We start from the raw sequence: 17,360 nt of genomic DNA on the forward strand, positions 1-17,360 counted from the left end.
ATTTTCTTCACCATATCAGTAAGCCTCTACCGAAAGTAATGCGTAGAACATCAACTAATAATGATTGGAAGCAATCAACTTCCAATTACATTTGAGGATGGTGTTACAGTTGGAGACCATTTTCTTGTGGAGCATTTTCCCACTCAAGGTTCAATAGGAAAGGGCTTTCTAGATATGAGGGCATCTAGCTATTTAAGGTTATTGTTCACTAAACTACACAGTAAGAATACAACACCATAAATTGTCCTCACAATATGGGATTAGAAATTGTAGCGCTCATACAAATTATTCACTAGCACTAATAGAACAGAAGAAGATGCAAATTAATGAAGTTCACCTTAAGAGTGCCTGACTAATGACTGTTCTCCCACAACCAAATGCACCAGGAATGGCATAAGTACCACCAAGCACGGAGGGGAATAGAGCATCAAGTACACGCTGAATGGAAGACAACAAAGATATTATGCAACAGTCTAGAGCTCATGTTTCTTTTTCTTGTTTTTGTGTGTGTGTTGGGGGAGGGGTTGTTCCCACATTAATGACAAAAAACCTTCATAAAAAGTCACCTGTCCAATCAAAAGAGGAATATCAACGCCAAACTTTGAAGAAACAGGGTTAGGTGTACGCACGGGCCAATTATGAAGATAAGCAGGCAAAGCAAACTAAGTTTTTAGCTCCGTCCACAACAAATATCAATTAGCACCCACATTCCAGAGTATCCATGATTAGAAAGACATATTTGGAGCATGGTAAATTGTTTTTCGACACCTTGAAACTCAAGCTCGAGGACAGTGTTCTGCAAAAGGTCAGACAATCCAATGCAACAAAACTTTGATTTTACATTAAAAATTATTGGAGGGGTAAAATATAGCAGATGCTCTATTGGCATGATACAAACCTTCAATGAGAATTGGCGTGCGGGACCAACATAGGTTACATACCTCGGGAGGAAGTGCGACATTGGAGATGTGCAATGACCATGTCTTCTATTTGCTTATCCTATTTATCTTTCCATTCTTGACCGTCTTTATATTTTGCTAATGGGTGATATAGCAACTTAAACTTGAAAATGAGCACATTACCCCCTATGAAAAAAAATATATCAATTTACCATCTCTGTATTTTTTAAAATGAAACAATTTACCTCCTTATACAAAGAGGTGAATTGCTTCATTTTAAAAATTATAAGGAGGTAAATTGTTGTATTTTTAAAAAATACAGGGAGGTAAATCGTTATTTGTTTTTTCATAAGGAGGTAATTTGTTAATTTGCTATATCACAAGGGGGTTGCTTGCATTTTCTACTTTTGCTGACTATTGAATCTAGCTAAATTCATTGAGTAGCCACCTGACTCAATTGGTTGTTGGAATTACCATTCGCATGTGCCATTTGGTACTTTATTTTTTTTTTTTATACTATTTAGTAGTTTGACAGAAATAATGTAGTATGTATTTTACTAATTTGAATTTAGCTAAATTTTCTGAGTAGCCACCTGACTCAATCACACTTGAGCGTCTGCACTCTACCTTTTGTTAGTTTTTAACGGAATGGGAATTTTGTACTAAATTTTTTAAAATATTGGGAGATTTTTAGACAATTTCTACAATATAGGGGGACTTTTAGCTATTTCAAAAAAATACAAGGTGTAAAATAAAATTTATCCTAAATTTTACTGACAGGTGGATTTATATGTTAGATAAAAATAAATATAAGGAATATTGAGTATAATTTTTCAAATCACAGAAAATCAATATATAATTACACAAAACATTAAATATGAAAAAAGAAAAAGAAATCTACATATACTCGCATCATATTTTCAACTAATTCTGAAAAGAAGATCCATCATGCTTCAACAATACTGAGATTTTCACAAAAAAAAAAGGGACAAAATGCATATAACCCCCCTGTGTTTTAGAAAGTATGCAAAAATACCTTCCTATTTTTAGAATAGGCTAAAACCCCCCTCCTGTTTTGTTTTAGTCAGCAAAAAATCCTCATTCTGTTAGCAACGAACGGGAAGTGGAGGAGACGCACGTCTACTGCGTTTGGTAGTCATTTTCTGCGATTTAGGTTCATATTTGATGATATTTTGGACTAAAATACCCCTCTATGGATCTATATAACATACAAACGGCTTTTTGGCTTGTTTTGCGTGTTCATTTTGTAATTTCTCACCTTAAAAAATAAATTAAATTCTGTCATATTAAATTTAAAATGAAATATTAAATTATATTATATTTAAATTCAAATAATTTTATAATTGTTAATTATTAAATCTAACTATTATTTTTATTTAATTAAAATATATATTTAATTACAATAAATATTATTATAATTATTATTAATCAGCCAAAATATTTAAATATTATAATTATTTGAAATATTATTAATTAACTAAAATATATTTTAATTAATATAATTAAAATTAATTAAAAAATAAAAAAAAAGGAAAAACTGCGATTTTTGCCTCTTTTTCGCAGGAAACTTATTTCGGAAACTTAGAAATAAGTTTCTGGCGCCGTCTGGACGCATTTTCGATGGCCAATGGTACCATTAGAATCTTCTCTTCAAGACGAACATTTTCATACATTCAATTTGAGTTTTCGTCAATCATAGAGAGTGGGCTCAAGTCACGACCTCCAAACATGTATGCCATCAATTCGTCTCCGTCCGGTCGAATCTCGCTCTCAAACCACCATCATCAGACTCGTCTCTTAAAGACCATTCTAACGAGATCGGTCTCACTCAATTTTATAAAAAAAATTGCGAAGATATGACGATTTTAATAATTTTAGCCACCGACGACGAGAATTGGGTGGACGCCGGGGGTGTGGGGTTGGGGTTGGGGGGTCTATGGGGGTAGCGTGGGTAGTTAGTTCTTTTAGGTATATAATAATAATATATTTTTAAAATTTTAAATTATTTATATATAATATAAGTTAAATAATTTGTTGAATCTAAATCTTTTATTTGTTTTTAAATCTAACGGTTGAGATTAATTGATTAGATCTAACGATCAGTATTTGATTAGAAAAGATCCAATGGACATTAATATAAGAAATAATATATAATAAGTAAGGGTATAATGGTCATGTTCAAAAAATTAACACTGTTAGTTGAATTTAACGGAGAGGGGTGATTGAGTTGAGTTTTACAAAACACATGGGCTTTTAGCCTATTCCCATAACAAGAGAGTTTATTTTGCAAATTTTTTAAGACACATGCATTATGTTTGGTATTATTTTTGGAGTGTTTTATTTTGTGTTTTAGAGATAGAAAAATAGAGATAAATAAGTGTGTGTTGGAGATAGAGTGGATGTTTGAATTTATTTTTAGAGGTAATTTAAGATAATTCAAAATAAGTGGTGTATATTTGTTGTTGGGATTTGGGAAACAAAAATTACTGTTCATCGTCAAATCATGTATCTTTTATATATTTTTTATGTATAAATATGTATATATATCTATTAGATATAGAAAGTTCAAAAATAAAAAACACACAATCAAAGTATGAAAACAAAGAGACAAATATTAATTATGTTTTATTTTATCACAGAAATTATTCGAAAATGAAACCAAACATAATGAGGGGGTTTTATACTTTTTGTTTGAGATTTCCCAAAAATAAACCAAAATTTGAACTGAAGCAAATTTTGTAATAAGTCAAATCACTCTAAATATATATAAGAAAAAGGTAATAAAATACAATCTGGAACAGGCAAGACAAGAGGGTCTGGACTGGCATGGCAGAAGGTGATTGGTAGGGTGCAAAAAGTCAAAAGAGTTGCAAATGTAGAGGATCCTTATCTCCATATTGCCAAGTTTTTTACAAAGGCGCCCTTCCATCAATCAGTAACCAGCTCAAGCTGCAACTACCTACATCAATCTCCTCACGTTCTCTTCTTCTCTTCTCATCCTCTCTCTCTCTCTCTCTCTCTCTCTCTCAGACGCTGACAAAAATCTGTCTCAGTACGAGATCTGATTAAAACCCAACAGAGGTTTCTTCACCGATCCGATCTTGTTTATTGAGATCGACTTCAGTCTCTAATTAATTTTGCCCACTCGATCCGTTTAATCTCGAAACATGCCATCTGTGTACGGAGGTCCATTGACAACCTTCGAGGATGCCGAAAAGGAGAGCGAGTATGGATACGTTCGCAAGGTGATTTATGCTTCCCCGCCTCCTTCATTTTTATCCAATTTTTTGCTTATCACTACCTACGCTTTTTACAATTTTGGTATCTGCTACGAGTTAGTTCAGATGTCTTTTTCCCTTGATTATTTTCCTGGATTTCATTTCATGCCTCGAGACATTTTCTTGTTACTTAATGGTGCAAGTGCTCAGTGTTTGAAAGCCAAAATTGCTGCCATATGTGGTCCATCTGTGGTTTCTCTTGATCCATCCGAGATATAGCCACTGAGCTGCTATCTTCTTATGATCTTTTGAGATCTCAGAGTATTGACATTTGATTATGTTTTTTCCCCATTAGTTGTCTTGGACTTTTCCATCTTGGATCCTATACTTCTTTGTCCAACTTGGCAACACTATCGGTTTTCCTGTATCCGTGTGAAATTGCTAACTCTGTCGCATGGTTGCCCTCGATACCTGGTGCATTACTTACTAATTTTTGCCTTTTCTTTTTGTTGATGATATCATTTCATCTGACGTGCCATTGTATCACTTGAGAAGCCTGAGCTTGGTTATCAGGTCCCACTTGATGATTTGTTTGGGAAAAAAGGAATGAATTGATTCTTGATATAGACCCTCAGGCATCCATTGCATCAAAGTGTGGAAAAACATGGAGATGCATTTCCTGTTAGCATAGACAAGTTGCATGCTATTTAATAGCTGTGAGTACTTTTATTGAAAGAGCATCAACATTTCTTACATAATTACATATATTTTGTCTTCCTACAGGTGTCCGGACCAGTGGTTGTTGCTGATGGAATGGCTGGAGCTGCTATGTATGAGTTAGTTCGTGTTGGACACGACAACCTTATTGGGGAAATTATTAGGTTGGAAGGAGATTCTGCCACTATTCAGGGTCAGTTTTTCTGAAATCCTTCCAACTCTCTTAGTTTCAGCTCAACTCTCCTGTCATACAATATGTCTTCCCTGACTGGAAGTAGCATACTAGCATTTCGCCACGCCGCCATCTCCTCGTTTTGCAAGCTACCTCAAACTGTAAAGGGATATCCCTTTTAGTTTGTATTTATACTCAGTTTCTATAATTCAAAATAACACGTCAAATGGGTGTTGATTAGAAGGATCCTTTTGTGTTTTATTGCAGTGTATGAGGAAACTGCTGGGCTGATGGTGAATGATCCTGTTCTTCGAACACACAAGGTAATCATGTTCTATCTTGAACTTTTAATATTTGATTTATGCCGATTACTTTTCCTATGGACTGAAAAATGATGTGCCCCATACTGAATTGCCTATTTTTTACAGCCTTTATCAGTTGAATTGGGTCCTGGAATATTGGGAAATATATTTGATGGTATTCAGGTTTGTAATTTCTGCTGCTTTGAATTTTTCATATTTTAATTGGATAATGAATGGGTATTGTTTTCTAGCTTGCAGTCTGTAATGTTTCCTAATTGTGGTTCTTGTTTTTCTTTTGGGTTAAATACTAAATGCAGAGGCCTCTGAAAACAATTGCAATAAAATCTGGTGATGTATACATTCCTCGTGGTGTATCTGTCCCGGCACTTGACAAAGATACTCTCTGGGAGTTTCAGCCAAAGAAAATAGGTGTCTGAAACCTTTCCATTTATGCCATGGTGCTAACTTAAATGTACTCATTTAAAGTAGATGTGTTCCTCAGTTCCTTGTTAATTCAGTATAATTTTAAATGGCAGGAGAGGGAGATCTTTTGACAGGTGGTGACTTGTATGCGGTAAGTTTGATATATAATCCAGTCTGGAAATTTCAAGTCTCGTGATCAATTCTACTACTGAGTTCATACGCAAAACTTAGTTTTTGTCCATCAATTCTCTGTGCAGACTGTTTTTGAGAACAGTTTAATGCAACATCATGTTGCACTTCCTCCTGATGCTATGGGTAAGGTAACTTATGTTGCCCCCGCAGGCCAATACTCGTTGAAGGTTTGTATCATGCCAACAGAGCATCTGCTGTGTTTTACCCCTCCAATAATTTTTAATGTAAAATCAAAGTTTACTTGCATTTAATTGTCTGACCTTTTGCAGGACACTGTCCTTGAGCTTGAGTTTCAAGGTGTCAAAAAACAATTTACCATGCTCCAGGTTTGTCTTTCTAATCATGAATACTTTGGAATGTGGGTGCTACTTGATATTTGGAGCCAAAAACTTAGATTCCTTTGCCTGCTTATCTTCAGAATTGGCCCGTGCGTACACCTAGGCCTGTTGCTTCAAAGCTTGCTGCTGATACTCCTCTTTTGACCGGACAGGTGACATTTTATGAAGGTTTTTTGTTGTTATGGTCCCACCCCACCCACACACACAAAAACAAGAAAAGAAAAAAACATAATCTCTAGAGTGTTGCATAATCTCTTTGTTGTCTTCCATTCAGCGTGTACTTGATGCTCTATTCCCCTCCGTGCTTGGTGGTACTTGTGCCATTCCTGGTGCATTTGGTTGTGGGAAAACAGTCATTAGTCAGGCGCTCTCCAAGGTGAACTTCATTAATTTGCGACAGCTTCTGCTCTATCAGTGCTAGTGAATAATTTGTATCAGCTTTACAATTTCTAACTAATGTAAATGCAGTATTCCAACTCCGACACTGTTGTTTATGTTGGTTGTGGAGAAAGAGGAAATGAAATGGCAGAGGTACAAGGTTTGCTTGCTTGTTTGTTTGATAAGCATTTGTGACATCTTCAAAGTGTCTGATGAAGAGATTAACTGCAGGTGCTTATGGATTTCCCTCAATTGACAATGACGCTGCCTGACGGCCGGGAGGAGTCTGTCATGAAGCGTACTACACTTGTTGCTAACACCTCAAATATGCCAGTGGCTGCTAGAGAGGCTTCAATTTACACGGGTAAGTGAGGTTTACCATTGAGTTTTTATTTGTAATTAATTTATCCTTCCCAGGTGCTTTAGTCACATTAGGATGGAAGAGAGAAAAATAGATTGTAATTGTTACGCACATGAGGCTTGCTGGATTTCTAGAGTCATGCATAGAATATTTGATGTTAAATGGTACCGTCTTTCTAGTTTTTTGCAATTAAATTCTTCGTTAAGGAAAAGATAAAAGATTTGACGCACATGACCACAGCAAAATAATCAAAAGTAATACTATTTTCCATTTTATTGACCCCACCACGTTTTTTAATTTCTTGAATCATATGTTGCTTAACTGATTGTTGACTACTCTATCTCAAAATTGGTGCCACTAGCTGTTTTCCACTTGGATATTTTGGTTTTCGATGCTGAAGTGTAATTACTAATTTGTTTTTCATTTTTAGCACATGAAGTATCATTTTCTATAGTCGATGTATACTGGTGCACCAAGAGTACTGTAGCATGTCGGTATACTGTGTCGCCTATGGCTGTTGGGACTGCGGGGCCACTTCATTTTTTTCGTTTACTTTTTTCGCTCTGTTTATTGAGACTTACATGTATTGGTCGCTTGACTTACTTTCTAGTTTATTCATGCTAGTTATTGTAATATATTTCTTCATTCATGGTTCTAACGAAATAGTAGTTATACATTACAATGAATCTTGACCATACTTGAGTTCTTCAGTTTCTGGAGGGACTGACCATGAAATGTTTAGCTGAATGAACTTATTGGGATTTTTGAAGGATTATCCTCTGAATGAGTCAAGTCTATCTCTAAATTTCCATGTTTCTTTGGTCTGGGAAATGGAAGTGGGTGGTTATTTTCGGCCTTAGCTAATGATTCTTAATCTTGGCTGTGGATGTTCAGGAATTACGATAGCTGAATATTTCAGAGATATGGGCTACAATGTCAGTATGATGGCAGATTCAACGTCTCGTTGGGCAGAGGCATTGCGTGAAATTTCTGGTCGATTGGTATGTATCTTAGGATTGCTTTTGTATTGAATAGTTAGCTACTTTGTGCCTTAGTTATTGTTAGTGGGCTGTGCTTGTATTTATCCTTTTGTGCTTCAGATTATCATCCTGAGCATTGATACTTTGTCGTTGCTCTGACAAATGTGCCTGACTAATGAGCATTTCTGAGTGTTAGTCCTCCCGAGTTTATGAGGATTGGAACAACATTCAATATTTTAGATATCTATACAGAAAAGAAACAATGACAGAACACAGCTGTAACAACTGTTATCCATATTTGTTGAGCATGTAATAAACTATTGCCTTTTGGTACAAGTGTTATTCAAGTTGAATAATCATAATTACCGCTTTTCTTTCAATCATGCAGAGATTGCATCTTTCCTTTTTTATAAAATCATGTTCCACGTTTATTGCTATTCAAGTCCTTTGCCCATCTCATCGCCCTGGTATTGTTTGCTTATTATGAAACTGAACTTGTTTTTCCATGATTTTGAGAAGCACTGTTTTTTCCCTGCAGGCTGAGATGCCTGCAGACAGTGGATACCCTGCTTATTTGGCAGCACGTTTGGCATCCTTCTATGAGCGTGCTGGGAAAGTTAAATGTCTCGGTGGACCGGAAAGAACTGGGAGTGTCACCATTGTTGGTGCAGTTTCTCCACCTGGAGGAGATTTCTCTGATCCTGTTACATCTGCTACACTCAGCATTGTTCAGGTAAAGTTCAGAGTGTTAACATCTTGGAAATTCATCTTCTATTCACTATGCTATACTCTACCTTATCGCCATGTTTCAGGTTTTCTGGGGTCTGGACAAAAAACTGGCTCAGAGGAAACATTTTCCTTCCGTGAACTGGCTCATTTCTTACTCGAAGTATTCAGGGGTATGTTTAATTCCATATATTACTGTAGAGCTTTTTTTCCTTTTAGTTTGATGTAGAGATTCGTGTCTAATGCTTTGATTCTGCATGCATGTGACATGCTGAAACTTGTTCTTTTCTCAGGCACTGGAATCCTTCTACGAGAAGTTTGATCCAGATTTTATCGACATCAGGACAAAAGCTCGTGAAGTGCTGCAGAGGGAAGATGATTTGAATGAAATTGTGCAGGTAATATTTATTTTTGTTTTGAATGGCCTTATCCGTCCTTTTGTGGTGAAGTGGGACAAAGAGAGCCACTAGTGGGGTACTGATCCTAATCGCTCATTGACGATGCAAGTGTAATCAGTCAATAAAGCATAGCTTGTGTCTGTACTGTGAAAATATTGTTTGAGACTGAAGCTCGCCCACCCCCAAAATCAACCAAAAAAACTGGAAGATTATACATGTAACTCTTCCCATGTGTGTACTGTTTTGTGTCTGGACTTTAAACTAGTTATTTTGATTCTTGCAGCTAGTCGGAAAAGATGCTCTGGCCGAAACAGATAAAATTACTCTGGAAACTGCGAAGCTCTTGAGGGAGGACTATCTTGCTCAGAATGCTTTTACTCCGTAAGTGCTTGCTAACTTTTAATTCTCCATCCATACAATTGAATGAATTGTAAGATTTATGTGCGGGTTTCTTTGTCCACAGGTATGATAAATATTGCCCATTCTACAAGTCTGTTTGGATGATGCGCAACATTATTCATTTCTACAATTTGGCTAACCAGGTAAAGTAGTCGGAAGATTTCTTTTCGTAAACTTGTTGTGTTCTTATGTTGTAAAAATTGGAGCAAAAATATGTAATTACTTAATGTGTCCGAGTTAAACTGTCTTAATTTTGTCTTCATAAAATGTAGAAAAAGTTTGCCAAATTTTTTTCCACGGGTCCGTATGATGTACTTCCTGGCCAACTTTTGTGATGCAGAGAATTGTGGGTGTTAGAGTAGTTTAGATATCCTTATCTTTCTTTCGTATGTGATCTTATGCAATCACTGTGCACTAGACCTTGGGTGAAATTGCATGTCCGTCAAATGCCCAAGTAGAATATGTTGGTTTAATATGTGATATTGTTTGCAGGCGGTGGAGCGAGGAGCTGGTATGGATGGTCAGAAGATAACCTACACCCTTATCAAGCATCGTCTGGGAGATTTGTTTTACCGTTTAGTGTAAGTGGAATCATGCTCATGGGCCTTAATTTTTATGCTTTCCTATTGAACTGGTGTATTGAGTTAGGTAATGGTAATTCTGATCTAGCTGCTCTTTAATAATGCAGTTCCCAGAAATTCGAGGATCCAGCAGAAGGAGAGAATGCACTGGTTGCTAAATTTAAGAAACTTTATGATGATTTGACTGCTGGTTTCCGCAATCTTGAGGACGAAACTCGATGATGGATGCATGCACTTGCCCGTCCATTTCCGCCCAATTTCTTTTTTGTTGGTATTAATAAATTTTGTAAAATTTGGCCAACATATGAATATATTTATTGGACAAAAACAAACGTATGTGGTACTATATGTAAATTTCAAGTCATATATGGTTATGTATAATTACACCAAATTTTGAGAGAATAGCGGTGTAATTATTTCTTTTACTTTTTCACCATACTGTTTTATTTACAAACTTGTGATTTATCTATTTTCTATATATCACATTGAATAATAATATGATTTTGAGTTCTTACTGAAAAGTTATATTAATAAACTAATTTCGTTTTAAGCTTACTGACTTAATATTTTTGAAATAAATCTTATTTTATTTCTTATAATCTTTTAGAACTATTGTTTTAATAAAATGAGGGTATGGAAGTATTAATTCTCGCGCACCACAAAACAAAATGTCTCTATTGGATATTGAGTTGGATTTGTGGACGAATGATCCATTATGTATTAATGTTTGGGGTGAAATTTGATATCTTTAGATTTGATGTTGGGATAAGGATTTATTTTTAATAAATTCTTTTTGTTATAGAATATGTAATTTCTAAATATATATTGGGATAATGATTCATTTAAGATAAATCATATATGAGATTGAGTTTGTAATTCTTTGGGATAACTAGATGTTGTGGCACGTCGTTCGTACGTGCATATAATAAGTGATTTTTTGTACATTATAATATATTATAAATAAGATAAATATATAAATCAGTACATTATATTGATAAAAAGAAAGAAAAAAATCAATCAATGTAAATTTTAAAATGTTGAATAAGTTATTTATTTTATCATGAAAGACATTTTTTAATTCACAAAAGGTTAGTACGGCGGTGTCATTAATTACTGTTTGTGAGGGTGGAAGATTTTTATTTATATTAGTATAAATAGCTCGTATTTGGAAACATGTTTGATCACAATTATGAATAGCGTATATTATACAATTGAAAATTCAAGTGAGTTGATCACAACACATGTCTCTCAAAAAAATACTTCGAAATTCCATAAACTTGATGTGTATAAACGAGTGAGTTGTTCTGGTAGTAATATATTAAGGATGCAATCCGTGTTTGTAGGTTTGCACAATAACTTGTATATGAATGATAATCTTAAAGACATTTTTGTGATTCAATAAAATAATAACATGTATATGAATTAGATCCGAATACATAGATTGGTATAGCTTTGTTGTTATAAATTCATAATTATGTGCTACTTTGTTAACTATTTTTGTGCATATATATTATTTATTTTGTGATATTATTTTCCATCAGTATCATATAAAATTGGATTGAAGATTTTAGGATTCAAATAAGTAATAAAAAGACGTGTGGAAGAATCCTGAATAGTTATTAATATGCTGCACCTGTTTCTTTCGCATCATAAAAAATAAAAATAAAAATTAAATTTACACCCTGTTGCATTCTGGTTTCTAAACTAATAAAAATGCAAATCTTCACCCCATTAATTGTTTGGATGAAATTAGCATTGTACCATCTATGTTTATATTATTGCTAATAATTTGAGTATTTTTTTCACCTTAAATCAATATCAAAATATTTTTTAATTATAGTATGAAAATAACTTAGTATTTAAAAATAAAAATGAAATAATAAACTACTAGCATAATATTTGTATGTTTAAACTCAAATAAGTAAAATAAACGTGTACAATCCTAATTTAAGTGCATACTTGTAAATTCTTTAATTCTAATTCATTTGTTCAACAAATATATTCATGACTTGTCATATCGCATAACTGTTGGAATATAAGATTAATCAATAACTCGTAATATAAACCAACAAAAATCCCATCTTCAATATAAAAAGTATCAAGAAAAAGAATAGAAGATACGCGTCATTTCTTTTGGTCTTGATGCTTGACCATCCTCATTATAAAAGTCTCCACAATCTGTATTTTGAAAATAGAAATTTGATACTTTTTAAAAAAGATAAGAACGATCTATATTAAAACCTGTTCAAAACGTCCGAAACTTCATCAAAGATTAGTATACGTACTTGGCATTCAAACATAACTCCATAAAGAAATATCTTAAACTAAGAATACTATATAATGTACACATTAGTTTTTGTCTAAAAATCACATATTATACCTCTCAATTACGATTATAATATATACAAATTTTGATTCGGCAATGTACACAACATGTGCCAATTAAATTTTAGTGCAATACTTTTGATAGAGAAATTAATTTTATACAAATCAAATTAAAGTTTATAATTGAAATAAATAATTTAAAAATAGAAAATAATTACAACAAATAATTTAAAAAACAGAAGATGAAATAAGATGAGTCTAGTTATTATAATAAAGCCATAATGTTTGGTATGGTTTTGAATCCTTTGATACAATAATACTTAACCAAATTTAAGTTTATATTTAAAATTGAAAAATGGAATAAGATGGGACCTTGAAAAAAGGTCTTCTAATTACTAAAATCAAGAGTTACTGTTAATAAAGTCTGGATGTTTTGTGTGTTTTTAATGCTTCAAACAAAATTACCCTAATTTAAAAAGATAATATAAAGTTGGTTTTATTTTTCTTTACACACTATCATCTTTATATGTTTACTTTTGGTCCTTTATTTTCTCTTATCTCAATTTTCTACTCTTCTTTCTTCCTTCTCATTCAACTCACAAAAAGAGTTGAATCACACAAAAAATGGGACTAAGTACATAAAAATAGAGATCCATAAAACAAAAAGTACTCGACAATTTTAGCGAAACGAACATAAAATGAAGAAAATAAGTGAGGCCCAGATAAAAAGAAGCTATAAAAATGAGGATGCAAAGGTAATCCAAGCAAAAGAAAAGAAATAATGGATTCGACAGAATGCATATATATGATTGATATAAATCAACTAAATCTCAATAGGTTGAATATAAAGAAAAAAAATGAATAATGAATGAAGAGACAATCGTACAAAATTTCACCTTAATAAAGGGACATAAAGGAGAAACGCGAAGAAGATTAATATCCTTTCAAATCTGAAACTCAATAAAATTTTGAAAGAAGTCAAAAAATATAGCTTCAACTTGTATTTTTACAGATTACTGAAAGAGGTTAACAAACTATAAGCATTTTTTCTACATTTTTCACTAAACTACATATTTTGAATATAACATAAGACATTCTAAGTTAAAAATTATGGCTAGAGTGTCTCATACAATAAAGCTAAAGTCAAAACAATGATAGGCAAAAAGAACATAGCAATCAACTTCAAATTACATTTGAGGATGGTGTTGCAGGTGGAGACCAATTTCCCACTCAGGGTTCAATAGGAAAGGGCTTTCTAGATACGAGGGCATCTACCTATTTAAGGTTATTGTTCACTAAACTACACACTAAGAATACAACACCACAAATTCTCTTCACAATATGGAAATTAGAAATTGTAGCGCTGACACAAATTATTCATAAAGAGGTTGTTTGCAATTTTCCCTTTTGCGGACTATTGAATCTAGCTAAGTTCATTGAGTAGCCACCTGACTCAATTGGTTGTTGGAATTACCATTCGCATGTGCTATTTTGTACTTTTATTGTTTTCTATTTTATACTATTTAGTGGTTTGACAGAAATAATGTAGTATGTATTTTACTAACTTGAATTTAGCTAAATTCTCATAGTAGCCACTTGACTCAATCACACTTGAGCGCGTGCATTCTATCTTTTGTTAGTTTTTAACGGAACGGGGATTTTGTACTAAATTTTTTAAAATATTGAGAGATTTTTAGTCTATTTCTATAATATAGGGGGATTTTTAGCTATTTCAAAAAAAATACAATGTGTAAAATAAATTTAGCCTAAATTTTATTGACAGGTGGATTTATATGTTGGATAAAAGCAAATATAAGGAATACTGAGTATAATTTTTCAAATTACAAAAAATCAACATATAATTACAGAAAATAATAAATACGAAAAAAGAAAAAGAAATCTACATATACTCGCATTATATTTTCAACTAATTCTAAAAAGAAGATCCATCATGCTTCAACAATACTGAAATTTTCACCAAAAAAAAAAAAAATTTGAAATTTCCCCACAATAAACCAAAATTTGAACTGAAGCAAATTTTGTAATAAGTCAAATCACTCTAAATATATATATATATATATATATATATATAAGAAAAAGGTAATAGAATACAATCTGATCACTCTAAATATATATATATATATATATATATATATAAGAAAAAGGTAATAGAATACAATCTGGAACAGGCAAGACAAGAGGGTCTGGACTGGCATGGCAGAAGGTGATTGGTAGGATGTAAAAAGTCAAAAGAGTTGCAAATGTAGAGGATCTTTATCCCCACATTGCCAAGTTTTTTACATAGGCGCCCTTCTATCAATCAGTAACCAGCTCAAGCTGCAACTACCTACATCAATCTCCTCACGTTCTCTTCTTCTCTTCTCATCCTCTCTCTCTCTCTCTCTCTCTCTCTCTCTCAGACGCTGACAAAAATCTGTCTCAGTACGAGATCTGATTAAAACCCAACAGAGGTTTCTTCACCGATCCGATCTTGTTTATTGAGATCGACTTCAGTCTCTAATTAATTTTGCCCACTCGATCCGTTTAATCTCGAAACATGCCATCTGTGTACGGAGGTCCATTGACAACCTTCGAGGATGCCGAAAAGGAGAGCGAGTATGGATACGTTCGCAAGGTGATTTATGCTTCCCCGCCTCCTTCATTTTTATCCAATTTTTTGCTTATCACTACCTACGCTTTTTACAATTTTGGTATCTGCTACGAGTTAGTTCAGATGTCTTTTTCCCTTGATTATTTTCCTGGATTTCATTTCATGCCTCGAGACATTTTCTTGTTACTTAATGGTGCAAGTGCTCAGTGTTTGAAAGCCAAAATTGCTGCCATATGTGGTCCATCTGTGGTTTCTCTTGATCCATCCGAGATATAGCCACTGAGCTGCTATCTTCTTATGATCTTTTGAGATCTCAGAGTATTGACATTTGATTATGTTTTTTCCCCATTAGTTGTCTTGGACTTTTCCATCTTGGATCCTATACTTCTTTGTCCAACTTGGCAACACTATCGGTTTTCCTGTATCCGTGTGAAATTGCTAACTCTGTCGCATGGTTGCCCTCGATACCTGGTGCATTACTTACTAATTTTTGCCTTTCCTTTTTGTTGATGATATCACTTCATCCAACAGTGCCATTGTATCACTTGAGAAGCCTGAGCTTGGTTATCAGGTCCCACTTGATGATTTGTTTTGGAAAAAAGGAATGAATTGATTCTTGATATAGACCCTTAGGCAACCATTGCATCAAAGTGTGGAAAAACATGGAGATGCATTTCCTGTTAGCATAGACAAGTTGCATGCTATTTAATAGCTGTGAGTACTTTTATTGAAAGAGCATCAACATTTCTTACATAATTACATATATTTTGTCTTCCAACAGGTGTCCGGACCAGTGGTTGTTGCTGATGGAATGGCGGGAGCTGCTATGTATGAATTAGTTCGTGTTGGACACGACAACCTTATTGGGGAAATTATTAGGTTGGAAGGAGATTCTGCCACTATTCAGGGTCAGTTTTTCTGAAATCCTTCCAACTCTCTTAGTTTTCAGCTTCCCTGACTGGAAGTAGCATACTAGCATTTCCCCACGCCGCCATCTCCTCGTTTTCCAAGCTACCTCAAACCGTAAAGGGATATCCCTTTTAGTTTGTATTTATACTCAGTTTCTATAATTCAAAATAACACATCAAAGGGGTGTTGATTAGAAGGATCCTTTGTGTTTTATTGCAGTGTATGAGGAAACTGCTGGGCTGATGGTGAATGATCCTGTTCTTCGAACACACAAGGTAATCATGTTCTATCTTGAACTTTAAATATTTGATTTATGCCGATTACTTTTCCTATGGACTGAAAAATGATGTGCCCCATACTGAATTGCCTATTTTTTACAGCCTTTATCAGTTGAATTGGGTCCTGGAATATTGGGAAATATATTTGATGGTATTCAGGTTTGTAATTTTTGCTGCTTTGAATTTTTCATATTTTAATTGGATAATGAATGGGTATTGTTTTCTAGCTTGCAGTCTGTAACGTTTCCTAATTGTGGTTCTTGTTTTTCTTTTGGGTTAAATTCGAAATACAGAGGCCTCTAAAAACAATTGCAATAAAATCTGGTGATGTATACATTCCTCGTGGTGTATCTGTCCCGGCACTTGACAAAGATACTCTCTGGGAGTTTCAGCCAAAGAAAATAGGTGTCTGAAACCTTTCCATTTATGCCATGGTGCTAACTTAAATGTACTCATTTAAAGTAGATGTGTTCCTCAGTGGAGTGCCATCCTTGTTAATTTAGTATAATTTTAAATGGCAGGAGAGGGAGATCTTTTGACAGGTGGTGACTTGTATGCGGTAAGTTTGATATATAATCCAGTCTGGAAATTTCAAGTCTCGTGATCAAATTCTACTGCTGAGTTGATACGCAAATCTTAGTTTTTGTCCATCAATTCTCTGTGCAGACTGTTTTTGAGAACAGTTTAATGCAACATCATGTCGCACTTCCTCCTGATGCCATGGGTAAGGTAACCTATGTTGCCCCCGCAGGCCAATACTCGTTGAAGGTTTGTATCATGCCAACAGAGCATCTGCTGTATTTTACCCCTCCAATAATTTTTAATGTAAAATCAAAGTTTAGTTGCATTTAATTGTCTGACCTTTTGCAGGACACTGTCCTTGAGCTTGAGTTTCAAGGTGTCAAAAAACAATTTACCATGCTCCAGGTTAGTCTTTGTAATCATGAATACTTTGGAATGTGGGTGCTACTTGATATTTGGAGCCAAAAACTTAGTTTGCTTTGCCTGCTCATCTTCAGAATTGGCCCGTGCGTACACCTAGGCCTGTTGCTTCAAAGCTTGCTGCTGATACTCCTCTTTTGACTGGACAGGTGACTTTCTGTGAAGGCTTTTTGTTGTTACTGTGGGAACA

At 34.1% G+C, this 17,360-nt stretch overlaps 2 protein-coding genes across 2 annotated transcripts in view; both read left to right on the forward strand.

Annotated features, from left to right (window-relative positions):
- On the forward strand, positions 4,088 to 10,538 carry LOC105157931 (V-type proton ATPase catalytic subunit A). Its single transcript, XM_011074467.2, has 20 exons — positions 4,088 to 4,165; positions 4,922 to 5,048; positions 5,295 to 5,350; positions 5,456 to 5,512; positions 5,647 to 5,758; positions 5,866 to 5,903; positions 6,010 to 6,111; positions 6,214 to 6,270; positions 6,363 to 6,434; positions 6,557 to 6,658; positions 6,751 to 6,813; positions 6,892 to 7,024; positions 7,916 to 8,022; positions 8,540 to 8,734; positions 8,814 to 8,900; positions 9,021 to 9,125; positions 9,409 to 9,506; positions 9,589 to 9,667; positions 10,017 to 10,105; positions 10,213 to 10,538. Exons 1-20 carry the CDS (start codon positions 4,088 to 4,090, stop codon positions 10,325 to 10,327), a joined length of 1,872 nt encoding a protein of 623 aa, XP_011072769.1. The 3' UTR covers positions 10,328 to 10,538.
- LOC105157932 (V-type proton ATPase catalytic subunit A) overlaps positions 14,748 to 17,360 on the forward strand; it is a 7,258-nt gene continuing 4,645 nt past the window's right edge. Inside the window, exons 1-9 of the mRNA XM_011074469.2 lie at positions 14,748 to 15,065; positions 15,823 to 15,949; positions 16,170 to 16,225; positions 16,331 to 16,387; positions 16,522 to 16,633; positions 16,750 to 16,787; positions 16,895 to 16,996; positions 17,099 to 17,155; positions 17,248 to 17,319. Coding sequence (XP_011072771.1) covers positions 14,988 to 15,065; positions 15,823 to 15,949; positions 16,170 to 16,225; positions 16,331 to 16,387; positions 16,522 to 16,633; positions 16,750 to 16,787; positions 16,895 to 16,996; positions 17,099 to 17,155; positions 17,248 to 17,319 — 699 coding nt within the window. The 5' untranslated portion in view covers positions 14,748 to 14,987. The remainder of the gene's footprint in view (positions 15,066 to 15,822; positions 15,950 to 16,169; positions 16,226 to 16,330; positions 16,388 to 16,521; positions 16,634 to 16,749; positions 16,788 to 16,894; positions 16,997 to 17,098; positions 17,156 to 17,247; positions 17,320 to 17,360) is intronic.

Source organism: Sesamum indicum, linkage group LG3, assembly GCF_000512975.1.
Source record: "Sesamum indicum cultivar Zhongzhi No. 13 linkage group LG3, S_indicum_v1.0, whole genome shotgun sequence".
Lineage (NCBI taxonomy): Eukaryota > Viridiplantae > Streptophyta > Magnoliopsida > Lamiales > Pedaliaceae > Sesamum > Sesamum indicum.

Coding starts and splice junctions, on each gene's coding strand:
- LOC105157931 (XM_011074467.2), top strand. CDS start 4,088: ATGCCATCTGTGTACGGAGGTCCATTGACAACCTTCGAGGATGCCGAA. Junction 6,435..6,556: donor CTCCTCTTTTGACCGGACAG/GTGACATTTTAT, acceptor TCTTCCATTCAG/CGTGTACTTGATGCTCTATT. Junction 9,507..9,588: donor GCTCAGAATGCTTTTACTCC/GTAAGTGCTTGC, acceptor CTTTGTCCACAG/GTATGATAAATATTGCCCAT.